Source organism: Tursiops truncatus, unplaced genomic scaffold, assembly GCF_011762595.2.
Source record: "Tursiops truncatus isolate mTurTru1 unplaced genomic scaffold, mTurTru1.mat.Y mat_scaffold_408_arrow_ctg1, whole genome shotgun sequence".
NCBI lineage: Eukaryota > Metazoa > Chordata > Mammalia > Artiodactyla > Delphinidae > Tursiops > Tursiops truncatus.
This window is the reverse complement of record NW_022983297.1, coordinates 32,039-58,772: the sequence shown is the minus strand read 5'-3', so window position 1 is coordinate 58,772 and position 26,734 is coordinate 32,039. Positions and strand designations below refer to the sequence as shown.

The following is a 26,734-nucleotide window of genomic DNA, read 5'->3' as shown; positions in this document are numbered from 1 at the left end:
TCAGGAAAGACACAACAGCCCTTGTCCCAGGCACGTTGCCCCTGACTCCACTTCTGGTCCTTGAGAAATCCTCATGCAACCTTCACCCCAACGAACTCAGGTATGAGCCCTGATCTTGCATCTCCTCTCTCCTTTGCTCCTCCCAGCCATCCTTCCTGTCCATGAGACTCATGGCCATTGTACCTGTAGGCTTAGCCCTGAGTCTGGACTGCATCTCTGTGAGTGTTTAACAAGATGCCTGGCCCCTCCTGGACTGTCACCTCCATGTGAGCAGGGACAGCATCCCCACCAGCACTGCACACAGAGCAGGTCTCCTTAAGTTCTTACTGGGTGTTGGAGGAGGAGGGCAGAGGCGTGTGAAGGGCACAGGAGGGACCCGAGAATGGAGACGCTGTGCTGGACCTCTTGGCCCTGGCCCCTCCCCATGCCCTCCTGGAAGGAACAGCTGCCTCACCCATCTCTCTGTTTCGTGCCTGCATTCACACACACACACACACACACACACACACACACACACGGCATCCCAGAGTTACGGATTCAACCTTGGTAAGTGGGAGGAGGGGAGACAAGTGAAACTGAAGTCTGGAGGATACTGATTTCACAAGAATTTATTTTTCAGAGTCCAGTAGCCTGAGCCAGAATAAGCATACGATTAGGACTCTTCTCTGTCTCATGATGCAAAGCCTTGATGTGCTGATTACCGGCACATTCTTATCACTATTATGCGACATCTTTGCGTTGGCTGTGGTGCGCCCATGGTAGCTTTGTAATCCTGACACTCTGGGCCTGTGAACCAGGAAGAAACAGGTTGCTCTTTGTACTGGACCAGCATCAACACAAGGCCCCTCCCCACCTGGACTTCCCTCTTCCAGGGCCACACCAGGATCCTTGGGGCCCCAGTTCACCCTCAGGCTGTGACCTGTGGAGCTTGTGTTGAATCCCGACACATACAGGCAGAAGAGAAAACTGAGGCCCACAGAAGGCAAGGGGCTTCCCAGGGTCACAAGCCCAACCCATCAAAGCTGGATGACAGCAGGGGATGAAAGCTCCAGTCAGTGCCTTTCAAATTCAGCAGTCATAATCCCCTGGAGGCCTTGTGAAAATGCAAATGGCTGGGCCCCAGCCCAGAGTCTGATTCAGGAGGTCTGAGTGGGGCCTGGGAATCTGCCTTTTTGTCAAGTTCCTGGGTGGGACCCCACTTAGAGAACCACTGCTCTAAGGATGGCAGAGCCAGTCCTGGAGGCCTGGGGCTCGGGTGAGGGAGGGGCCAGGTAGGAGGGCCTTTCTCTGCCCTCAAAGGGGTAGCAGGTAATTGGTCCAAAGGACGTTCCACAACCCACCCTCAGCAGCCCCTGCAGCACACAGGGGCCACTTACCTTATTACAGGTGATGTCAAAGTTACCCCTGTCCTGGTCCAAGGTGACTGTCCCCACACACTGTTTCACCAGCTGGAAGGGGAGGCTCGTGGTCAAACTGGAACCCCCAGCCCATAAACTCCCAGCCTCACCCAGGGGCTGAAAATCTTCCCGGAAGCCCCCTGTTCACATCCCTGGGAGCATCCTCCAGTGCCCCCAGCCCCCAGCCTCACCCCATTCTCCTTGAAGTCACACTGCTCCGGGGGCTGCTGGGTCATCCTGGGGCACACGGTCTCCTTCACCATGAAGCTCACAGGCTTTGGGGTGTCCGGGTCCTCATCCTGGTCAAGAATCAACGTGGGGAGACTGGGCCTGGGCTCATGCTTCCTTCTCTGATCTGTCTCCCTGCCCCCACCTAGATGGCAGCCTCTCCAGCCCCTCCTGTGTGCCTGGCCCTGGGCTTGGTGCTGGGTGCATGGAAGAAGGGACAGAGCCCGTTCCAGGCCTCACGGGCACACAGAGAACAGGAGCGGACCTCAGACCAGCTCTGACAACAGCACCTGAACCTCTGAGGGGCTGAGGGAAGTCAGGGGTCGCCTGCAGGTAGAAGCCTCATCACGGTAACCACCAGGCTGAGCAGAGCCCTCCCTGGTAGGGAACAAAGAAGTGCAGAGGGGACCAAAGCCAGGAAGTCACATCACAGAGTCAAGGACCCCCCTCCATCCTTGGAGTTCCCAGAAGCCCTTAAGCCCGAACAGGGTGTACAGGGCGCCTGTTCCCACAGTAGAGATGCTAAGGCAGGAAGCTCTCAGGCTGGGAGGGGACCCAGCTCTGGGAAGGTTTCCTGGAAGAGGTGGGAGCCCACCTAGAGGGAGAAGTCCCTTCCTGACAGGAGGTACAGCCTGAGCAGAGGCGGTGACAGCGTGGCCACGGCTGGCGGGAGACAGCCCCCTCCCCAGGGTCCTCCTGACTCACGGCCTTGGGAGGCAGGTCCAGCTCCAGGAGGCGGTAGAGATTAGCTTCTGAGGACCGCTCGTTGAGCTGATCCAAAGCACGAATCACGGCCTCGTTGTAGCTGAGGGTCTGGGCGCTGGCCGAGGGCACCACTAGTCCCAGCAGCAGTAGCCACAGTGACCACCGCCCCAGGGCGAGGCTGGCCCTCTGAGTCTCCATGGTCCCCAAGTCGGCCTCCTCCCAGCACGCAGGACCCTCCTTTATGCCCTTCGTGGGCCTGATGCAATGGCCCAACCATGCGTCTTCCTGACCTGTCCCATCCTTGATCTCCTCCCCGGCTGTGAGCTGGACTTGCCTCAGCCCCTGCTGTTGCCTCACGGGATTGCTGGGCAGTGGGCAAGGGAAGCCTCCTGTGAAGATGAAGAAATGATTTCTCCATCTCCCTGACAATGTCTTGGCCTCTCCTGGGGCCCATGGGGAGTGTCACAGGCAGGGTTGCTCAAGAGCATTGAGTCCTCCAGGAGAGGGAGGACCAGGCTCTGTCCTACATCCCCTCTGCCTCCACACTCTGGCCTCCTCTGGAATCAGGGTGACAAAGTGTATTCTCTACTGAACCTCCAGTTCTAGGCACTCCCTGGCATGCAATAGGCAGTCAATGAACATTTGATGAGTGGTTGACAGTACCACTCACAGCTAAGGACTTACACACCCAGCCAATCCCTATGCAGATGCAAAGCCCACACCATCCTTTTCTCTGTACTCAGCACTCAGACAGTGAGCTCCATTTGTCCCCTCTCCTTGATTCTTCTCCACTGCTTTCTCAGCCAAAACATTTCCTCTCCCCCGACCCCACCAAACGTGGCCTATTGCCCTGGCTTCTCCCCAGCCAAGCCTGAGAAAGGATCATCTATACCCTGACCACACTTCTTTGCTCCATCTCACCGTGAAGGCCACTGCAACGGGACAGCCCTCCCTGAAACTAGAGGCCATGCTCAAGCCTTATCTTTTTTTTTTTAATTTTATTTATTTATGGCTGCAGTGGGTCTTCATTGCTGCGTGTGGGCTTTCTCTAGTTGTGGCGAGAGGGGTTACTCTTTGTTGCGGTGCACGCGCTTCTCATTGCGGTGGCTTCTCTTGTTGTGGAGCACGAGATTTAGGCACACTGGCTTCAGTAGTTGTGGCTCACGGGCTCTAGAGCACAGGCTCAGTAATTGTGGTGTGCGGACTTAGTTGCTCCGTGATATGTGGGATCTTCATGGGCCAGGGGTCGAACCTGTGTCCCCTGCATTGGCAGGCGGATTCTTAACCACTGCGTCACCAGGGAAGTCCATCAAGCCTTATCTTTAACATCACAGGCGGTGGAGCCCCTCTTTCCTCCAGAAACTGACCGATTGTCCCCTGCTGCCACTCTCCTGGGTGCCCTCCTGCCTCCCCCATGGCTCCTGCTCGGTCTCCTCCAAGGACCCTCCTCCTAAGAGGCAGGGCTGGCACAGGTGCATCCGGGCTGCTTCTCCTCCCAGTCCTCACACATTCCTGGGGACACCCCTTCTCAAGATACCAGTTATCAGGGACACACATCACTGGTCTGTATCTCTGAGCTCAAGACTCCCATGAGTGCCCCTGGTTGTCCGCACTGAGCTGTTGGCTGCCGTTGGCTGGGTGCCGCCGCAGGAGCCCTGAGCTGAAAGCCTGGGAGCCCCACCTGCTCCTTCTTCCTCCTGAGGACACTCCCTCTGGCCTCCCACCAGCCCAGCCCAGCTCCTACCACCGTCTTCTCTCCTCTCAAGTGTAGCCACAGCCTCCACACTCCACCTTCTCTGGTTCCAGGCTCTCCCCAGACCACCGTCCGCCCTCCACACCATTGTCTAGGGGCTCAGGCCAAGCACTGATTGGGCCATTTCCCCCGCTGCCTTGAGGCAGGGGCATCGGGGTCTGGGTCTGGATGCTCCCTGCTGTCCTCAGCCCCTGCCCTGCAGGCCTCAGGTGTCAGGCTGCCCCATCCACCGCAGCCACCCAGACAGCGCTGAGCCCCTGCTCTTCCCCATCTCTGCGCCTGGTCCCTCTGCTTGCCCTGCCCTTCCGCCTGGGGAAGGCTTCCCTGACCTCCATCCAGAAATGGCACCTCCTCCTCTTGGCTCACACAGCCTCAGGAAGTCTCTTCTGATTTGACCCCAGGTGGCTCCCTGTCCAGTGCTGTGGATGAGACACCAGGCTGGGGGGTCAGTGTGGGAGTTGGTGAGAACACAGCCGGAAAGGTCATGGGCCAAAGCAATAGAGGGGCCACAGGCCAAGAAGGAGATTCTTGTACAGTTTTCTGGAGGAATAACCATGTGGTTGTGAGGCCTGGGGTAGCTCCTGGACTCAGCCGGCCTGTGGGACTCTTGGGGCCATGGCCAAGGCACCTCAGAAGGTGGCAACCGGGAAGGATGGCGCTGGTTGCGCACTCAGCCTTGGAGAAGGAAGGAGAGGTGGGCTTCTGTGCAACCTGGTTTCACAGTCCAGGTGTTGCCCCAGTGGCCTCTTGGTCAAGCTGTGTCCTTTCCCCAAGTCAAGGGAGGAAAAGAAGGTGATCACAGTAGAAAATAATTAGCAATACACATGGTTACTGGCTATTAGGTAACGCTGAAATCCTCCCTGTGCTTTCCTGCCTCTGAAACTTTGCATTTGCTCACTCTTCTGACTGAAGTCCCCTTCCCCATCCTCCCTGGATCCTGTGTAGGTCCATAGACTGCAACTCCCTTGGTGGGGGCCTGCCTTCCATGCCTCCAGTCTGGCTCTCCTGGCTTAGTCCTTACAGCCTGTCAGAGCGGAGGTCTTCTCGGGAGACAAACCACAGCCCTTGTCCCCAGGTGGGTTTACCCCTGACTCCACATCTGGTCCTTGAGAAATCCTCATGCACCTTTCACCCCAACAAACTCAGGTATGAGGCCTGATCCTGCAGCGCCCCTCTCCTTTGCTCCTCCCAGCCATCCTTCCTGTCATGAGACTCTGGGCAGGAAGGGGAACTGGACCTCAGGCTGCTGTGGCCCCAGACGTTGGGGAACACCCACCAGCTCCCTGAGTTGTCCAGTTCATGGGGAAAATGAAACCTACAGGTTAAATCACTCAAATAAGGATCTACCATCCAGGAAACAGGAGATGCAAGACTTGGACCAAATGCCCCGACTCACCCACCATGCTGGTCGTCTCACAGGGACCAGGGGAGGGAATTCGGCCCTCCCTCCTGCCCTCTGCAGTGAGTAGGGAAGGCAGCCACGGCTGCTGTGAGGGTGAAGACTTGGGTCAGGGCTGAGTGTCAGGACCCTCTCTCTGCTCCGGGTCAGCGTCTTCCTTCCCACTTCCCACTTCATGTGAAGCAAGGAGCTGCAGCAGGTTATATCCCCCTGGAAAGCCCTCAGCCCAGCTGGGGTTTCCCAGGCCTGGGGTTTGGTGAAGGAGGCCAGCTGGCAGGAGGGCAGTGCCACCCCTCTCTGGGGGTGGGTACATAAAACCAAACAGAGGCTGCACCCGCCACACTGTAGCCAGAATACTTGGTGGCATCAGGGCGACCGTGCTGCTGCTGCTGCTGCTGCTGCAGAGCCAAGCTTGAGGCCAACCTACCTCCCTGTCCAAGGACCTCAGCCTGCGCCAGGCTCCGGCTCCGGATCTCACCACCAGCCACGACAACAAACATCCAACCAGCTCCTCTCCGCAGCATCTGGGGCTGTGTGATAAGGTGAGCTGGGCCCGGGTGGAGGCTGAGTGGGAGGGTGCCTGAGCTTTGCAGAAGAGGGCCATGCTCACAGCCAGCCCCAGACATGTAGCAGATTGGTGGGCATGGGTACCATTCCTGTGAGTGTGTTTTACTGGGGACATGGGTGTAGAGATGACAGTTGGGGGCCGAGGCCAGTTCTATCCCCAGAGGGTGACAGAGGGTGCTCTCTCCCCAGAGCCTGGGGACTCTGGATGCCTCGGGCACATCTGAGAAGGCACATCCTCCCTCATTCTTCTACCAGGACAAAGACCTGCAAACCCCCAGGATCTCAGGGTCTGCCTCCTGGAGACCACGAGCTTCGGCAAGAAGTGGGCTGAGCCTATAAAGACATCAACCTCCAGGAGGCTCGAGTAAGACAGGGCACTTCACACGAGGCCCACACACCCCTCCACCTTTCCTGGGTGCCTACGTGGTCCCTCCCCACAGACTGGCATGTCCTAGTGGAGGTCTTAAGTCTGCTCGTGGATGCCCTGGGAAGGTAGAAACAGCCCCTCCAGAGGCTCCACCCAGGTTCTGGCGTTTAGTACGCGCTTTTGGAAGTAAAGAGAGAAGGGACCAACTCCTGGGGAGAGGGATGGACTGGAGATCAGAACACAATTTCCTTTGATTCCATTTCTTCAGCCCTACCTTTCTCGTGATCCCAGATCCAACTCAATAGATCCAGGTGGCACCTGCTTTTCTTATTTCCAAAAAGTAATTTGGAAGCCAACAAATATTAAACCAAAAAGAAAAAGAAAACAAAAAAAAAACAAAACAAAAGAAAGTAATCTGGAGATTTTAAAGGCACCTTTCTGACTGCTCACTATCAGTTAAGAACCACTGATCATGGCTCCAGCAACAACCCCTCGCCCTTCGGAGAACTTCCTTTCAGATATAGAGCTCGATTAAAACAACACACAAGGGAAGAGCCTGGGGAGGTGGGATTGTAGATTGGATGGGGATGGAGACTAGGAGGGCTGTTGGGTGGCAAGACTTTGGGTGGGCTAGAGCTGTGTTTGGTGAGAGCCATGCTGTGTTGGTGTGAAACCCTGGCTATGAAGTGGACATGAGACAGATCCCCCTGCTGTCCCTGAAGCTGGTGAAGCAAGGGGCTCCCTATATGGCTCCCTGCCATGATGGTCACCTGTGTGCCCATGGGCAACCTCATCGAAGTGAGTTTTCTTCCAGTGGCACCACTGAGTGGGGTGCCTGGGGTCCATCCAGTCACCAAAGCAACAACCCTAACAGTAATCCTTGGGATGGTCATGGAAACCACACTGTGGGGGGAGCCTGGGGCCCCTTGTGTCCTGTCCCTCCTCACAGCCTCCCATGGACATGCTGTCTGTGGAGACCTGAGTCCAAGGATGTGACCTGTGTGTCTGGTCCTTCAGGGTACAAAGGGCTCCTGTACATCCACCTCCTCTGAACTCACAGCACTCTAGTCAGGTAAGCAGGGCTTACCACCAGTCTCATTAGGCCAAGGAAGAAACTGAGGCCCAAGGCAGGGTGGGGGTGTGGCCTTGGGAAGCAGGTCTTGGTCAAGTCAGGGTTGATGGCAGTACACAGAGCTCTGGCTCCAGTGTGAGTTTTCCTTGGCCCAATATGGGGCCTCCTGTCTCTCTTTTGGATGAGCCCCTGGCCACCTCTGTCTGGCCCACCAAACACCACCTTGGCCAACCCTGCATCTCTCCTACAGCCCATTGCTTTAAGAGGCCTGGAGACTCAGCTTTTTGACCTGCTTTGCTATGAGCATTGAGGGGCTGCTCTGGGGGGTCCCTTTCTGCTCTGTGCCAACTCCCACTCTCTTTCTTCCCTTCCTGAGCTGTCCCCTGCCCTGTGGATGCTCAAGATCATGGGTGAAGACAACACGTACACGTTGGACAAGTATGGAGTGAAGTAAGTTGCTCTGAGAATGGCTTCTGGGGCCTCCTTCAAGTGTTGTGGGAGAGGTGGAGCCATTACTGGCCAGGGTCAGCTTACATAACTTGCAAAATGAAAACATGGGTCCCTTGGCTCAAAAATTATTAAGAAATTCAAGCCCTCAGAAGTCAGAGAGATGGAAGAAAGAGAAAGACTCACTGGCAATTGATGGCTTTGAAGAGGGAGAAAGATGAGCCAAAGCCTGGGGACAGCCTCTAGAAGCTGAGAACAACGGCAGCCACCAGCAGACAAGGGATTTCACGACCTCAGTCCCACAAGCACAGAGGACCAAATTCTGCCACAAGCTGAATGAGCTTGGAAGTAATTCTCCCCCAGAGGCTCTCAAAAGGAATCCAGCCCTGCCGTCTTAGCTGGGCCCTGTGGAACACAGAGTAGAGGAACCCAAAAGCCTCCTGGCATCTGACCTACAGAGCTGCCAGGTAAAGTTTCCCTTTGCATGCCTTAGAAGAAAAGAATGTTGGCTCCAGGAAAACCTCTCTGAGCAGTGATGACATCACAGAATGGAGTGAGGTCAGGAGAGGACGAGCAATCACCAAACTCACCCAAAAAGACCGTGGGGAAGAGTGGCTCCACATCGCAGGACACCGCTCAGTTTCATCAGCAACAGCAGGACTCAAGCTGTGTGTTCTTGTACTGATTCTCTTCCCTACAGTTTTCACCGCCTCAGCAGCACAGACAGGATGGCACAGTGCGGAGCTTGGGGAGGGGCATCAACACGCTGGCAGGAAAGTCCACCAAAACGGAGAATGAGAAAAGGAGCACTGGCCCACTCTGAACTGCATCCCCTGTCAGATGGAACAAGGCTGGCAGCTTTAATCACCATCACTTCTGCAAGCCCTTCAAGGGTGAAATTTAAAAGGACACAAACACAGCTTTTTTCTTGACTAAAAGACTGTCGAGTGACTTAAATTTCCTCACACCATTTTATACACTGTGTTTTATTTTTTTCATTGCTCTTACGCATTTTATTTATTTATTTATTGTTTTTGTTCCAAAGACTAGTTTTGTATTTATTTTTCACATGTCCACATTTCTGTATGTGATAGTCCTTTCCTTTTCTTTTTAAAAAAAATATTATTTATTAACATCTTTATTGGAGTATAATTGCTTTACAATGGTGTGTTTAGTTTTCTGCTTTATAACAAAGTGAATCAGCTATACATATACACATATCCCTATATCTCCTCCCTCTTGCATCTCCCTCCCATCCTCCCTATCCCACCCCTCTAGGTAGTCACAAAGCACCGAGCTGATCTCCCTGTACTATGCGGCTGCTTACACTGTGTTTTAATGTTAGGTAGTTTTACTTGCTTTCGTTTTGATCAGGGTTTATGTTGTTTGTTTATATTTTGCACTTGTTAATATGAGACATCCGCGGGATGGTTCTCACAGGTAAACTAAATCTTTTCACTGTCCTTCTCGCTCTGTACATGTATGTATTTCTAGCCCCCAAGCATGGTCATCAGTGAGTTCTGTCTCTATATGCTGTCAGTTTCTATTACAGGAAGGACTGCTATGACCTCATGGTACAGCAAACAAGATCACAACAACAAAGTCATAAATAATGAAAAAGACAGAAAAAAAGAAAACATCAAAAATAAAAACAAAAACTTCCCTAACTCTCCCTCCTACCATGGAACCGACTCTTTCCTGGCCCTTCCTCTCCTTGCCCTCTTCTCTCCCCAAGCAGGGCACACTGCTTACCTCTGTGTGTGGAGCCACAGAAAAGTGGCTGGAAGGACAGAAGCTCTAAGAAACTCCTCTCTCTGAAATGGAGCAGGACCCTATGATCCTTGCCCCCCATGTCCTCAGTCTGCCTTTTGTCTGTAGAAACTTTAGCCAAAGAATAAGTTTGACCAGAGAAGTGAAAAAATGCAGGAGCAAAGAAAAGCAGTCAAACAGAACAAAACAATAATAGTTTAGTCACTGAGCAAAGACAAAGAATTTTAGTTCCCTCTCAAGGGCTACAGATAATGTTCTGAGCCACATCCTGTGAGCTGTCTTATAGATACTGAAACCCACACCAGGTGGAAGAAGTTAACTACATCATGCCCAGACTGTAGACATGACAGAAGCTGCCACAATTCCGAGAACTGGCCTCAAGGAAATGGGAAAAAACCGACCCTGGAATTGAAGATTAACTGTACTTAAAACAATCAAGATGACGCTGGTCAGACCGCCACATGAGCAATTTCAAGATGACCGTCAGGGCTGACGGTACTGTTTCCGCATGTAGCCCCTCCCCCGTCTATAAAAGATCTTGTCCACTGATTGTCAGTGGCGGGGAATCGGCGTTTGGACACCCTCCAAACCTCCCCACCTCCCTACCTTACCAGCATCCGAAATAAAGCCAACTTTCCTTTCCACCAACCTTGCCTCATTATTGGCTCTCGAGCGGTGAACAGCCAGACCTCACTTTCGGTTACATCACAGTGGTCGTCCCCTCACCTGACTGGGCTCCATCTTTCCCCATCCTACACCCAAATAATATCTTTGAATCTTTTCACCACTACCACAGAGCCCCACTCAGCCAGTTAGCCACAGTCTCAACTGAGAGGAGAAGGAGTTTCTTAGAGGATTCCACGCTGAAGCTGGCGGCGGCCAGGACAAAGGGCCTGTTGTACTCCGGCAGTGGGCTCCAAGGAGGACCACAAGGCCTTCTGCCAAGATCCGGATAGCTGCAGTTCAAGCCTTGCCTGCAGGGCCTATATGCGTATACGCAAGGTCACTAGGGTAGAGCCATTGCCCTACAATACCATACCCCAAATTTTCACATAACCAACTGAATTCTTTTGAGAGACATAGGCTGCCCCCTCACATACTCAAATTAATTGTACTGAAGGGCTGTGGACCCAAGTGTCTTCTGTGTCTTAGGCAACATCAGACGAGAGTGACCATGACGGACTCCCAGGAGGATGATCAGGCCCGTTGGAGCACAGACTGGCCAGGCTCCCACCTGGAGCCAAATCAGCTAAATGTATTACTATTAACCCAGATGCAGCAAGTTGGCAACTGCATATACCCCACCTCTAAAGCCAGCGGGAAGTCTAGGGCAAGGCACTCTTTATCACCACAAGAGAGAATTTAGACTAGTTTGTGTGTTGTGGGTGAGTATAGGCCACACTTCCACATACTAAGTAGCAGCAAGCCAGCAGGAGGTCTTGCTCCTGTGGGGTCAGAATCCCACAAGCATTTAAACTTACAACAGTTACTATAGTCTGTGCAAAATATATAAAAGAGTTCAAAATTTCATGATGAGGCTTAAAAAAGTCATATCAGTATCCAGAAGGTTTGTTCTGTCCTGTTTGGGTGGAGGCTGTTCACTCCTGGGGGCAGCAGTTGCGGGAAGGTTTCCAAGAGTCCTTAGATCAAGACTCTTCATTGGCCGTTGATCAAGCTGAGGATGAGAGTAGCAGTCTGGGTGAAAGTGGCCAGACGCCCTGCTGACAAAAGCTGAGAGAGAGGTGAATGGTGCCTCCTCCCACCCTTGACGCTGTGAGTCGAAGGCCTTCTATTCCCATCACCAGGGTAGTTACTCTCTTCACAACCAAGTGATCGAACGACCAGTCCCTCAGCGATCACTGGTCCCGTCTCCAGTCCTCCCCTTGTCTCACCGGCACCACGTGCCCAGACTCCTCCCTACGTGCCCAGCAACTTTTCATCCTTATACTCCTTGACCCATCATAGAACATCTCTCTCTGCCCTGACAGGGGGTCTACACCAGCAGGACCACCTTAGGGGCTGTCACCTCATGTTCGTGATCGTTATCGTCACTGTCCCTCCTGCCCTTCCAGCAGCAGGGCAGGCAGCACAATGAGCACTAGGGTAATCTCACCCACCACAAGGCTCTTCTGGGCAACTTGCAAATTCCAGTACTAGGAGCTTCCAGGGGTGCATGGGAAGAAGAAAAGTGGGGTGAGAAAGATTACTCATGTGGTTGGAGAGTCTTCCAGATTGTGTGGGCCTCCTCCCTCATTTCCAAGGCTCATAATTAAACATTCTATGTAACTAGAAGGTGGTCTTCCAGGGAATCGTCCCATTTAGAGCTCAAGATGCCTTCCTTAAGTGTGTGCTCCGCTGGGAGGTGAGCCTTGGTGTCCACTTATCCTTTCAGGGTTCCCTGTCAGAGTCCATTCCATCTCCCAATGGCACCGACTGCTTGGAAATGAGACAGGGCATTAAAGGTCCGGGGAGCGATCTGGGTAACTCTGCACTGCCGGTAGTTCTTACTGTAAGGCAGTGCCATTGTGGATTGGGTGTATTTTGTGAATCCAGGTGTGAAACATAGACCATCTGAGAGTCCTGGAATACTATATGCCACGTATGCTGTGCAGATGGGGATGGCATCGCTGGTTATTGCCCTGGAGTTCCCTTTGTCACTCAGCTGTGGAGCTGGTGGTCAGCCACACTGGCCAGGCTTCCTTGGCCTCAGGTGCTGGCATCGCTAGGCCTTATTTTGAGTTTGATGCTGAAGGTAGATGGATCACCATTCCCTGTGTGATGGTGTATCCACATGATATGGGTCCCCACCTGGGCAGTGCAGATTTGATTCACTTGTTGATTCCATTGATGTTATCCTTGAATGGCCGTTTTCCATGGGCATCTGCAGGAGTCATGAACAGGGGTTGTGGGTGCTGAGCAAAGCATTATGTTTTGCCATAATGTTTATCCCCACAAAGATTGGGACTTGACTGTTCAGTTGTCCCACAGCCAGGCACCTGACCACACTGTCAGTTCATGGTGTACTGCCCATGAATCAGTGAAAAATGTAACAAGGTGGATTTTGGGGGATGTCTTCCAGGGTGGCTACACAGCCCACAGCTCCACCCACTGAGTGGAGCACCCTTGTTCATGCACAGGTATAAACAGGTACCTTGGAGGCTGAACAGCTGCATGTGGTGCAGCCCACACACCTGCCTTTAACTTAGCTGATCCATCCAGGAACAGGAACAGGCATCTTCGGGAAATGGGTGAGCTAAAGATATGAGGCTATAATCCAGATGTGTCAGTGATTACATTATGTAAGTAGCCCTGTGTTAACCAGGTTTTCTACTTTCTGTTTCTGATGTTTTCACATCCCCTCCCAGGGTTAGCAGATGCCTAGAGACAGCAGACTCTCTCCCTCAGCTCGCTTTTCACATGCAAACTGACCAGCACCCCACCCCACCCTCTCTGCTGCTGGGACTCTAACCCCCTGTCCTAATCACCCCAGGGTCAGGCATCAACAACTTGGGCAGCCCCTACACCCCAGCCCCAGCTCACTGAAATTACTCAAGCTAGCCGATCCTAAACCTGGTCAGCCTCACCCTCAAGCCTCGTCCATTCCTTCCCTGGAGAACATCACACGGGCTTCTCCGCAGTGCCCCGCCTGGCTCTCTGCTTGTCACTGTCCTCTCCTGTGGGCCAGCACGACCCACTCCTCCCCACGGGAACTGTGAGCAGCAAACTCGCTCTGCACCAGCGATGGCTCCACAGCTGAATAAGACCCAAACCCTGGGGACATAGGAACCACTGAGAGAGACAGAGACAGAGAGGGAGGAAGAGAGAGGGAGGGAAAGAGAAAGAGAGAAACAATTTAGGCAAAATGTAGGTGACCCTGGAATAGAGAATATGAAAGTTTTTTTTGTACATTTTCTACTTTTCTGTAAATTATTACCAACTGAAATGTTTTTGAAATTTTTAAAGTTACAACACTGAGGGATTGCATAAGCATTACATTCCTTTTATTTGTAAACTGCTTCTACTCTTCGGTCTAATTCTTGCCCCTAAGACCTTGTTATAGTTGCACGCTTCTCTTGGAAATAATGAGCCAATAAAACATTATTTCCTTTTATGTTGCTTAAAACATATTTTAACCAGTATTAATCTAATTTTTGCAAATTAAACAGAATAAATAAAATTTCCATTTACATAAATGTACACAAACACACTGCCACAAACACCCACACAACCACACTGACACTATACCCCTACACTCACATATAAACCTGCACATGCCCACTCACAACACCCGTGCACACATGAATGCCCAGCCATACATACACATACACACCCCTGAATTACATACACACACAAACACTTTATACACTCCTCATACACACACATCCACACACACATTTTAGAAATCCCCATACACGACTCTACTGATATATCCCACACAGAAGAAACATCCCACACTCAAAATCCCCCACAAACCCACACACACCCAGACACACATCCCACATACACATTTCAGACACACCCTGACACCTACACATATACCCACAAACTCACACCAACATTCATTCTATACAACTTCGCATACACACAAACTACACTCAAACCCACACACACACTCTCACACACCTAGGAACACAACATACCGATACTCTCACAAACACACTGCACAACACTTCCAACACATACATACACCTTGACATTTTAACACCCAACGATCCAACCCCATCCACACACACACACAGAAACACAGAAACATTTTTGAGAATAAAAGGAGGCAAAAGCCTATGGAAATGTTCCAGATTAAAGGAGGCAAATGAGACCTGACAGCTTCCTGACACACCTGACCCTAGGCAGGAACCTGTAACGCAGGTGAGAAACTCTGTAAAGCACATGATTATATCATCTGACATATAGGAAAAAGTACTGTATCCATGTAAATGTATAGACTTGATAATTGCTCTGTAGTTATATAAGAGGCTACCCCTAATCATAAGAAATACAAATAGAATTCTATGAGGCTAAGGAAGCCAGCTCTATCTACCACCTTAGCTTTAGATAACTTCTCTGTTTTGGTTTCCTTCTCTGTGACAGCACGGAATAAGTCTATGTTCTAAGTAACAGTTAGTTCTCCGTTTTACCAACAATAAGTAATGTTGCCAGTGCTTCGAAGAGTGGAGAGTCTAGTTTCACAAAATCTCATTCAATAGAGCTGAGATTCAAAAGAATCACGAATAGAAGATCGAGTCCCCAGGGGAACCCCAGCTGCTAGCCTGCTGCCTGCCAAGACACCAGGGCAGAAAAAACCGCAGGCAGTTCCCCTTGGAGGTTTCCATGAGCCCTCAAGCTTTCCCTGCAGTACCCACAGATGGCCAGCGGGGGCGATCTCAGAGCAACACCTTCAAGTTACTAGTCGCCCTAGGCAGCAGCAGCATTTACTTCCCTGCCAGGGCACCTGCGCTGCTACCAGAAAAACCACCTCCCTAGGGACCAACTCATCCATTGGGTACAGTAGGCACTGTACCTACGGACCATGATACTTCTAGGGACCCACAAAAATATTTAATTTTAATTCCTTTTAAGAACAGAATATTAACATGACTATAATAGCAATGAATATATAACATTATATCTAGCCACGATTGTATTCAACTATGTACGAATGCAGTTATAAAATGTAATTTTTAATACTTTTCTGTGGATGAATGGGGTCCACGAAGGTGAAAGTGCCTAGGGCCCATGAAAGTGACAATGTAGCCCTCTGTCTCCCCTGCCAGCTTCCTGTCCTGCTCTGGCTGAGGTGACACAGAGGCAGAGTGACACACAGGAGAACAGGGGGCTGCAAGTAGGACCCCAGGGACCAGGGCAGCCCTGACCCTCGGGCTGAGGCTAGAGAGACCATGGGGGCTGAGGGACGAGACTTTTTGGGCTCTGACTGGCAGGGGCATTGCCGAGTCAGAGCACAGGCAGTCTGGAGGGTACCCCGCCCTACTGTGCCAGCTGCTACCTTCTAATGGCCACATGGGAAAGGCTAGTGCACAAGGGCCAGTTCGGTGCCCTCAGGGAAGTCCACTGTGTGCATGGGCTGCATTTAACTCATCTCCTCCTGCTCTGATGGGGATTCCAAGTGTCTCTCTGGGTCCCTGCACTGACAGACGAGTCGGCACTGTGCCCTGAGACTAAACACACTCTAACTATTGTCTCCTGACTCTCTCACCCTCTGAGATTCACATTTGGCCCCTATGAGGTCCTTGAACTTCCTTCTCTACCTAAATGACAGACCAACCCCTTAAAGGAGGTAATGTTGTTCCCAATTACAGATAGAGAGACAGAGGCCCAGAAAGATCAATTCTCCTGCTCAGGGCCACACGGGCAGGAGAGCAATTCCTTTCAGACATCTAGACCCCTCAGAATTCTCTCCCTCTGCCCCACTGAGGCTGACCTGGAGTCCCCTGTCCCGTCTCGGGAGCCCCCAAACTAACTCCTGAGACCTCACTGGTGGGGCTCAAGGGCAGGGTCCACAAGGACCTTGCCTGATTACAGCCCAGATTCCCTCCTTGGCACAGCAGGGGTCTGGGGGATGGAGAAGCCCCTCCTTGTCCTCACTCATTCCCTCCCTCTTCCTTACCTCTTGCTCTCCTCCACTCGCTGTGTTTGGCTTCTGTGCTGCCCCCCACTGAAGTTAGTGGCCTTCACATCTGCACAAACAATAGGAAAATATTAGGAGTCATCTCCCTGGGCCTCGTGGGCTCCTGTCCTACTCTGGCCACTTTGTAAAATCCTCAATGCCCCTTGGCTTACAGCACCACGCCCACCCCACTCCCCTCCTGCACCACCACCCTGGACGCCTCGGGCTCTTCTCTCTTCTCTCCACATCAGGCCCCCGCGCCTGACCCACCTGGGCCGAGTGGGTGAACTCTGCACAGCTCCACCACCATCACAGGCCACGTTCCCTAGAAGCAGGGCCTCAGCTGGGAAGTGAGAGGCATCTGATTTATTGAGGAGTGTTGTCTGGAGGAGGGAGGCGGAGGGGAGCAGGATAGGGCAGAGGAAGGAGCTGAGCAGGGACGTGCTCTACCCTGAGACGAGCTTCAGCCTCACCCACAAACGCCTGGAACCCCTGCTTTAGGACTGACTGAGGCGGGGGCTGGGCTTTGATGTCCCCTCATAGTCAGTCCCCATCCACAGGCTGAGGGCAGAGGGGACACAACCCCCCAGGCATCTCCTGGGAGGCTGTGAAGGCAGCTGTGAAGGGGGCACCTGTGAGCCATTAGCATCCATATTGCACATTTCAAACAGATGGGGGACGGGGTGGGGTGGGGGGGCAGCCGCCCAGTGAGGGGGATCTGGGCAGGGCGCTCACAGCACCTACTGCCCAGTGCCCCGCCCAGGGACCAGCATCCCCCTGGCACCTAAGAGCCAACCTGGTAAAGACTGAACTTTCATCTCCCCCCACCCGCATCGCATACCTACACCAGGACACTGACCAGACCGTGACCATGCTCTCTGGAAGCTCCCCACGCCCCCGCTGCATTGTCCAGCCTGTCAGGGAATCAACCTGCTTCATCCTGTCTGCAGTCACTCCATCCCAGTCAGCCCTGCACTCTGCCAGCCTCTTGGGCAACCCTCCTTCCATTCTCTCTCCCCTCCTCTGTTGGCTACTGCCCTGGCCTGATGCTCAAAGCCATTTATGGAAGGGTCTGATACTTGTTCTTTCACGGGTAAGGGGCCCAGTGGTCACACAGCAGACACTCTCACCAGCCAATCACTTTAGAAAGCACTGACAAGGCCTGCAGACCTCCCTGCCAGGGACCACTTTGGCTCCCTGGTCAAGGGTGGAGATGAAAACAATGTAAGCATCCAACCCTTTCCACTATCAGTGGTCACATATGCATGTTGAGGGCCTCATCATGGCAAGGCACATCTGGCCAACTCCGATGTAAAATATGAAAGGACAAGGCAGGGCTGAGGATAGAAAAGTGTTGCCATGGTAGCAGGATGGGCAGTCATGGGAGGAAATTGGAAACAGATGTGATCAGCACAGACCCATATCATCCTGATGAGTGATCCCTCTCTCAGGTTGGGCAGGGATGTGCCAGCTGCGATAGGCCTGACATGTAGCATTTGCTGATTTCCATGGTGTAAGTACTTCCATCAAGGCCGATTTCAAGCTACCAAGAGTTTAACAACCAGCTCGGAAAATCCTGACCATTTAACAACTGCTCTGGCAAGCCTGTATCCTCTGGCACAGACACAACACAGCCCCCTGGGTGTCCTCTGCAAGGATTCCTTCCTCAGCTTGGGTTGATGTAGAGTGAGAAGCATGAGGTTCCTCTAACCTGCCTGAGATCAGCCCCACCTGCTCACCAAGAGGAGACAAGCCTGACAGGTAACAAAGTAAGTGCTCTGTGAGATCCTGTCCTCTGTCCCTCTCAGAGAGGGGAGTCTGTGTCTTGGTACAGGTTGGCCCACAAGCAGACCTAAGACAAGCATTTAGTGGAAGTAGTTTGTTTGGGAGGTGATTCCAGAAAGCACCAGCACGAGTGTAGAGAAGGGAGACAGGGCAGGACCTGAGTCAGAAGAGGACGTGTCAATGAACAGGTCACAGAAGTGGGCGACAGGGGCTCAAGCCAACTGGGGACCTCAGGAGGAGGTGTGACATGTCTGGGAGTGGACCCCCCAAGGAGTGAGGAAGAGGAGGTATTTTTCCACTGAGTCCCCCCAATGGTTGGTTGAGGTTGCTCCCTGCGTTCAGAATCCCCAGTGTTTCCAGTCCGCCCCAGAGCAAAGGTCAGCTAGAGAATGGGGAGGGGGCAGGATGTGCATAGTGTCTGAAACACCCAGGCACACAGAGATGTGACCCATGCGTCACTCTGTGTGTCTTTCACATTCATGCAGAGCTCTTCACCCTGATGAACAGGATTCTTCTTTTTTATTTAATTTAATTTAATTTATTTTTTTATACAGCAGGTTCTTATTAGTTATCTATTTTATACATATTAGTGTATATATGTCAATCCCAATCTCCCAGTTCATCCTACCACCACGACCACAACCCTCTCCCGCCACTTTGCCCCTTGGTGTCCATAGGTTTGTTCTCTACATCTCAGGATGCTCCTTTTTAATGCTGCATATTTTTGTAGCAGGTAGTTCCCTAAACACAAGCCCACCACTGAAATCTCAGACCCAGCTAAAGAAACAGTGATGTGTTCAATGCCAGAGGAAAAGCCAGGAGGAGTAGGATTTTCCAGACTTCAGATTGTCAAGGAGAAATGGAACACTATGGGCATTGTACCTGTAGGCTTAGCCCTAAGACTGAACTGCGTCTCTGTGAGTGTTTAACAAACGTCTGGCCCCTCCGGAGTCACCTCCATGTGAGCAGGGACAGCATCCTCACCAGCACTGCACACAGAGCAGGTCTCCTTAAGTCCTTACTCAGTGTTGGAGGAGGAGGGCAGAGGTGTGTGAAGGGCACGAGAGCGACCCGAGAATGGAGACGCTGTTGGCCCTGCTGCCTCTCCCCATGTCCTCCTGGAAGGAACAGGGGCCTCACCCACGACTGTGTTTACAGGAGTGATCTCTCTCTCATCTCTCTCTCTCTCTCCTCTCTCTCTCTCTCTCTCTCTCTCTCTCACACACACACACACACACACACACACACACACACACAGAGGAGGCATCCCAGAGGTAAGGACTTGGTCCCAATAAGTGGTAAGAACGAGAAAATTGAAATTGAAGCCTGGAGGAAGTTATTTTCACAAGAATTTATTTTTCACCGTCCAGAAGTCTGAACCAGAACTTATCAGACCCTCAGGACTCTTCTCTGGGCTCAGGGTTCACCAAAAGCCCTTAATGGCAATCCTTCACCGTTTTATGGAATACGTGGAATACGTGGAATGGGGAAAGGTGGCGGGAACCTCGGACGGCGCCCTGGCCGTGGCAAATATGGAGGCCGGAAACGAATTCTCCTGACACTCTGAAGCTGTGAACCACAATGAAATTTATTTCTTTTGTGACTAGGCAGGGGTCAGGACGAGAAACCTCCCTCCCCACATGAACAACCCCCTAACGGACACACCAGGAGCACTGGGCCCTGTTCAGCCTTAAGCTGTGACCTTTGGAGCATGTGGATGAATCCCTACAGCCACAGACGTATGGGGAAACTGGGGTCCACAGATGGCAAGGGGATTCCCAGGGTCACAAGCCTATCCCAGCAAGCTAGACGGGAGTAGGGGCTGAAAGCACATTACTCCAGTCAGTGCCTCTCAGAATTCAGAAGTCAAAATCCCCTGGAGGCCTTGTGAAAATACAAATGGCTGGGCCCCAGCCCAGAGTCTGATTCAGGAGGTCTGAGTGGGGCCTGGGAATCTGCCTTTCTGTCAAGTTCCCGGGTGGGACCCCACTTAGAGAACCACTGCTCTAAGGGATGGCAAAGCCAGTCCTGGAGGCCTGGGGCTCAGGTGAGGGAGGGGCCAGGTAGAAGGGCCTTTCTCTGCCCTCGAAGGGGCAACGGGTAATTGGTCCAAAGGATGTTCCACAACCCACCCCATTATCAGCTCCATAACACAGAAGGGGCCACTCACCTCATTACACTTTATGTCAAATTGGTCCTTGGACTGGTCCAGGGTGACTGTCCCCACACACTGTTTCACCAGCTGGAAGGGGAGACTCGAGGTCAAACTGGAACCCCCCGGACCATCACCTCCCAAACTCAGCACAGGGGCTGGAAATATTCCCGGAAGCCCCCTGTTTACATCCCTGGGAAGCATCCTCCAGTGCCCCCAGCCCCCAGCCTCACCCCATTCTCCTTGAAGTCACACTGCTCCGGGGGCTGCTGGGTCGTCCTGAGGCACACGGTCTCCTTCACCGTGAAGCTCACAGGCTTCGGGGTGTCCAGGTCCTGATCCTGGTCAAGGATCAAAGTAAGGAGACTGGGCCCGGGCTCATGCTTCCTTCTCTGATCTGTCTCCCTGCCCCCACCTAGACGGCAGCCTCTCCAGCCCCTCCTGTGTGCCTGGGACCTGGCATGGTGCTGGGTGCACAGGGGAAGGGGACGGAGCCCACTCCTGGCCTCGTGGGCACACAGAGAGCCGGAGGGGACGTCAGACCAGCTCTGATGAGACCACCTGCACCTCTGACGGGCTGAGGGAAGTCAGGGGCTGCCTGCAGGGGGAGATCCTGTCACCGGAACCTCTAGGCCCAGCAGAGCCCTCCGAGTAGGGAACAAAGAAGTGCAGAGCGGACTCAAAACAGGGTAGTCACATCTCAGAGCCAGTGACCACCCTCTATCCCTGGAGCTCCCAGAAGGCCCTTAAGCCTGAACAGGGTGTACAGGGCGCCTATTCCCACAGCAGAGATGCTAAGGCAGGAAGCCTCATGCTGGGAGGGGACCCAGCTCTGGGAAGGTTTCCTGGAAGAGGTGGGAGCCCACCTAGAGGGAGAAGTCCCTTCCTGACAGGAGGTACAGCCTGAGCAGAGGGGGTGACAGCGTGGCCAGGGCTGGCGGGAGACAGCCCCCTCCCCAGGGTCCTCCTGACTCACGGCCTTGGGAGGCAGGTCCAGCTCCAGGAGGCGGTAGAGATTAGCTTCTGAGGACCGCTCGTTGAGCTGATCCACAGCATGAAGCACAGCTTCCCTGTAGCTGAGGGTCTGGGCACTGGCCGAGGGCACCACTAGTCCCAGCAGCAGTAGCCACAGTGACCACCGCCCCAGGGCGAGGCTGGCCCTCTGAGTCTCCATGGTCCCCAAGTCGGCCTCCTCCCAGCACGCAGGACCCTCCTTTATGCCCCTCCTGGGCCTGATGCAATGGCCCAACCACGCGTCTTCCTGACCTGCCCCATCACTGATCTCCTCCCCGGCTGTGAGCTGGACTTGCCTCAGCCCCTGCTGTTGCCTCACGGGGTTGTTGGGCAGTGGGAGCGGGAAGCCTCCTGTGGAAGGTGAAGAAATGGTTTCTCCATCTCCCTGACAACATCTTGGCCTCTCCTGGGGCCCATGGGGAGTGTCATAGGCAGGGTTGCTCAAGAGCATTGAGTCCTCCAGGAGAGGGAAGACCAGGCTCTGTCTTACGTCCCCTCTGCCTCCACACTCTGGTCTCCTCAGGAATAGGGTAAAGGAGTGTATTCAGCACTCAATCTCCTCCTCTAGGCACTGTCTGGCACAGAGTAGTCATCAGTTAATGTTGATGAGTGGATGACTGTACCAGCTCCTTCTAGAGCCTTACACACCTAGCTAAACCCTAGACAGACAGTCAACCCCACACCATCTTGTCTTTTGGGCCCAGCCCTCAGCCTGTCAGGGGCTTGGCTCCCTCTGTCTCCTGTCCTGGATTCATCCTCACTGTTTTCTCGGTTAAATAGTTCTCCACGGGTCCCCACCAGACATGGCCTGCCCCCCTGACCCCTCCTCAACCAAGCATGGGAGGGGTCATCTGCACTGGGACCCCAATTCAGTGCCGCCTCTCACACTCAAGGCCACTGCAGACTGGCCAGTCCTCACTGGATCCAAATTCACACTCAAGCCTTGTCTTCAACTATACGGACTCTAGAGACACGTCTGTCCTCCTGAAATGGCCCTTGACCGATTGTCCCCTGCTGCCACTCTCCTGGGTGCCCTCCTGCCTCCCCCGTGGCTCCTGCTCAGTCTCCTCCAAGGACCCTCCTCCTAAGAGGCAGGGCTGGCACAGGTGCATCCGGGCTGCTTCTCCTCCCAGTCCTCACACATTCCTGGGGACACCCCTTCTCAAGATACCAGTTATCAGGGACACACATCACTGGTCTGTATCTCTGAGCTCAAGACTCCCATGAGTGCCCCTGGTAGTCCGCACTGAGCTGTTGGCTGCCGTTGGCTGGGTGCCGCCGCAGGAGCCCTGAGCTGAAAGCCTGGGAGCCCCACCTGCTCCTTCTTCCTCCTGAGGACACTCCCTCTGGCCTCCCACCAGCCCAGCCCAGCTCCTACCACCGTCTTCTCTCAAGTGTAGCCACAGCCTCCAGACTCCACCTTCTCTGGTTCCAGGCTCTCCCCAGACCACCGTCCGCCCTCCACACCATTGTCTAGGGGCTCAGGCCAAGCACTGATTGGGCCATTTCCCCCGCTGCCTTGAGGCAGGGGCATCGGGGTCTGGGTCTGGATGCTCCCTGCTGTCCTCAGCCCCTGCCCTGCAGGCCTCAGGTGTCAGGCTGCCCCATCCACCGCAGTCACTCAGACAGCGCTGAGCCCCTGCTCTTCCCTATCTCTGCGCCTGGTCCCTCTGCTTGCCCTGCCCTTCCGCCTGGGGAAGGCTTCCCTGACCTCCATCCAGTAATGGTACCTCCTCCTCTTGGCTCCCACAGCCTCAGGAAGTCTCTTCTGATTTGACCCCAGGTGGCTCCCTGTCCAGTGCTGTGGATGAGACACCAGGCTGTGGGGTCAGTGTGGGAGTTGGTGAGAACACAGCCGGAAAGGTCATGGGCCAAAGCAATAGAGGGGCCACAGGCCAAGAAGGAGATTCTTGTACAGTTTTCTGGAGGAATAACCATGTGGTTGTGAGGCCTGGGGTAGCTCCTGGACTCAGCCGGCCTGTGGGACTCTTGGGGGCATGGCCAGGGCACCTCAGAAGGTGGCAACCGGGAAGGATGGCGCTGGTTGCGCACTCAGCCTTGGAGAAGGAAGGAGAGGTGGGCTTCTGTGCAACCTGGTTTCACAGTCCAGGTGTTGCCCCAGTGGCCTCTTGGTCAAGCTGTGTCCTTTCCCCAAGTCAAGGGAGGAAAAGAAGGTGATCACAGTAGAAAATAATTAGCAATACACATGGTTACTGGCTATTAGGTAACGCTGAAATCCTCCCTGTGCTTTCCTGCCTCTGAAACTTTGCATTTGCTCACTCTTCTGACTGAAGTCCCCTTCCCCATCCTCCCTGGATCCTGTGTAGGTCCATAGACTGCAACTCCCTTGGTGGGGGCCTGCCTTCCATGCCTCCAGTCTGGCTCTCCTGGCTTAGTCCTTACAGCCTGTCAGAGCGGAGGTCTTCTCGGGAGACAAACCACAGCCCTTGTCCCCAGGTGGGTTTACCCCTGACTCCACATCTGGTCCTTGAGAAATCCTCATGCACCTTTCACCCCAACAAACTCAGGTATGAGGCCTGATCCTGCAGCGCCCCTCTCCTTTGCTCCTCCCAGCCATCCTTCCTGTCATGAGACTCTGGGCAGGAAGGGGAACTGGACCTCAGGCTGCTGTGGCCCCAGACGTTGGGGAACACCCACCAGCTCCCTGAGTTGTCCAGTTCATGGGGAAAATGAAACCTACAGGTTAAATCACTCAAATAAGGATCTACCATCCAGGAAACAGGAGATGCAAGACTTGGACCAAATGCCCCGACTCACCCACCATGCTGGTCGTCTCACAGGGACCAGGGGAGGGAATTCGGCCCTCCCTCCTGCCCTCTGCAGTGAGTAGGGAAGGCAGCCACGGCTGCTGTGAGGGTGAAGACTTGGGTCAGGGCTGAGTGTCAGGACCCTCTCTCTGCTCCGGGTCAGCGTCTTCCTTCCCACTTCCCACTTCATGTGAAGCAAGGAGCTGCAGCAGGTTATATCCCCCTGGAAAGCCCTCAGCCCAGCTGGGGTTTCCCAGGCCTGGGGTTTGGTGAAGGAGGCCAGCTGGCAGGAGGGCAGTGCCACCCCTCTCTGGGGGTGGGTACATAAAACCAAACAGAGGCTGCACCCGCCACACTGTAGCCAGAATACTTGGTGGCATCAGGGCGACCGTGCTGCTGCTGCTGCTGCTGCTGCAGAGCCAAGCTTGAGGCCAACCTACCTCCCTGTCCAAGGACCTCAGCCTGCGCCAGGCTCCGGCTCCGGATCTCACCACCAGCCACGACAACAAACATCCAACCAGCTCCTCTCCGCAGCATCTGGGGCTGTGTGATAAGGTGAGCTGGGCCCGGGTGGAGGCTGAGTGGGAGGGTGCCTGAGCTTTGCAGAAGAGGGCCATGCTCACAGCCAGCCCCAGACATGTAGCAGATTGGTGGGCATGGGTACCATTCCTGTGAGTGTGTTTTACTGGGGACATGGGTGTAGAGATGACAGTTGGGGGCCGAGGCCAGTTCTATCCCCAGAGGGTGACAGAGGGTGCTCTCTCCCCAGAGCCTGGGGACTCTGGATGCCTCGGGCACATCTGAGAAGGCACATCCTCCCTCATTCTTCTACCAGGACAAAGACCTGCAAACCCCCAGGATCTCAGGGTCTGCCTCCTGGAGACCACGAGCTTCGGCAAGAAGTGGGCTGAGCCTATAAAGACATCAACCTCCAGGAGGCTCGAGTAAGACAGGGCACTTCACACGAGGCCCACACACCCCTCCACCTTTCCTGGGTGCCTACGTGGTCCCTCCCCACAGACTGGCATGTCCTAGTGGAGGTCTTAAGTCTGCTCGTGGATGCCCTGGGAAGGTAGAAACAGCCCCTCCAGAGGCTCCACCCAGGTTCTGGCGTTTAGTACGCGCTTTTGGAAGTAAAGAGAGAAGGGACCAACTCCTGGGGAGAGGGATGGACTGGAGATCAGAACACAATTTCCTTTGATTCCATTTCTTCAGCCCTACCTTTCTCGTGATCCCAGATCCAACTCAATAGATCCAGGTGGCACCTGCTTTTCTTATTTCCAAAAAGTAATTTGGAAGCCAACAAATATTAAACCAAAAAAGAAAAAGAAACAAAAAAAAACAAAACAAAAGAAAGTAATCTGGAGATTTTAAAGGCACCTTTCTGACTGCTCACTATCAGTTAAGAACCACTGATCATGGCTCCAGCAACAACCCCTCGCCCTTCGGAGAACTTCCTTTCAGATATAGAGCTCGATTAAAACAACACACAAGGGAAGAGCCTGGGGAGGTGGGATTGTAGATTGGATGGGGATGGAGACTAGGAGGGCTGTTGGGTGGCAAGACTTTGGGTGGGCTAGAGCTGTGTTTGGTGAGAGCCATGCTGTGTTGGTGTGAAACCCTGGCTATGAAGTGGACATGAGACAGATCCCCCTGCTGTCCCTGAAGCTGGTGAAGCAAGGGGCTCCCTATATGGCTCCCTGCCATGATGGTCACCTGTGTGCCCATGGGCAACCTCATCGAAGTGAGTTTTCTTCCAGTGGCACCACTGAGCGGGGTGCCTGGGGTCCATCCAGTCACCAAAGCAACAACCCTAACAGTAATCCTTGGGATGGTCATGGAAACCACACTGTGGGGGGAGCCTGGGGCCCCTTGTGTCCTGTCCCTCCTCACAGCCTCCCATGGACATGCTGTCTGTGGAGACCTGAGTCCAAGGATGTGACCTGTGTGTCTGGTCCTTCAGGGTACAAAGGGCTCCTGTACATCTACCTCCTCTGAACTCACAGCACTCTAGTCAGGTAAGCAGGGCTTACCACCAGTCTCATTAGGCCAAGGAAGAAACTGAGGCCCAAGGCAGGGTGGGGGTGTGGCCTTGGGAAGCAGGTCTTGGTCAAGTCAGGGTTGATGGCAGTACACAGAGCTCTGGCTCCAGTGTGAGTTTTCCTTGGCCCAATATGGGGCCTCCTGTCTCTCTTTTGGATGAGCCCCTGGCCACCTCTGTCTGGCCCACCAAACACCACCTTGGCCAACCCTGCATCTCTCCTACAGCCCATTGCTTTAAGAGGCCTGGAGACTCAGCTTTTTGACCTGCTTTGCTATGAGCATTGAGGGGCTGCTCTGGGGGGTCCCTTTCTGCTCTGTGCCAACTCCCACTCTCTTTCTTCCCTTCCTGAGCTGTCCCCTGCCCTGTGGATGCTCAAGATCATGGGTGAAGACAACACGTACACGTTGGACAAGTATGGAGTGAAGTAAGTTGCTCTGAGAATGGCTTCTGGGGCCTCCTTCAAGTGTTGTGGGAGAGGTGGAGCCATTACTGGCCAGGGTCAGCTTACATAACTTGCAAAATGAAAACATGGGTCCCTTGGCTCAAAAATTATTAAGAAATTCAAGCCCTCAGAAGTCAGAGAGATTGGAAGAAAGAGAAAGACTCCACTGGCAATTGATGGCTTTGAAGATGGAGAAAGATGA

General features: G+C 53.5%; 2 protein-coding genes and 1 long non-coding RNA gene across 4 annotated transcripts; 1 reads left to right on the top strand and 2 right to left on the bottom strand.

Annotated features, from left to right (window-relative positions):
• Positions 1-590: 590 nt before the first annotated feature.
• LOC117310825 (uncharacterized) lies at positions 591-6,769 on the bottom strand. Its single transcript, XM_033850416.2, has 5 exons — positions 5,910-6,769; positions 2,331-2,719; positions 1,589-1,696; positions 1,377-1,448; positions 591-786 (listed from the first exon to the last, which is right to left on the bottom strand). The coding sequence occupies exons 1-5, from the start codon at positions 6,106-6,108 to the stop codon at positions 721-723; spliced, it is 834 nt and encodes a 277-aa protein (XP_033706307.2). The 5' UTR covers positions 6,109-6,769; the 3' UTR covers positions 591-720.
• Positions 6,770-6,791: 22 nt separating this feature from the next.
• Positions 6,792-26,064, top strand: LOC117310827 (uncharacterized). The gene is made up of 3 exons (XR_004524871.2): positions 6,792-7,488; positions 24,882-24,990; positions 26,010-26,064. It is a non-coding gene; the product is annotated as an uncharacterized lncRNA (long non-coding RNA).
• LOC117310826 (cathelicidin-4-like) lies at positions 19,445-26,019 on the bottom strand. Of its 2 annotated transcripts, XM_033850417.2 has the most exons (5): positions 24,487-26,019; positions 24,061-24,147; positions 20,498-20,605; positions 20,283-20,354; positions 19,445-19,681 (listed from the first exon to the last, which is right to left on the bottom strand). In XM_033850417.2, exons 1-5 carry the CDS (start codon positions 24,739-24,741, stop codon positions 19,571-19,573), a joined length of 633 nt encoding a protein of 210 aa, XP_033706308.1. In that variant the 5' UTR covers positions 24,742-26,019; the 3' UTR covers positions 19,445-19,570. The 2 variants fall into 2 exon arrangements, with proteins under 2 accessions (XP_033706308.1, XP_033706311.2); XM_033850420.2 differs by lacking the exons at positions 24,061-24,147; positions 24,487-26,019 and adding an exon at positions 21,241-22,691.
• Positions 26,065-26,734: the final 670 nt, after the last annotated feature.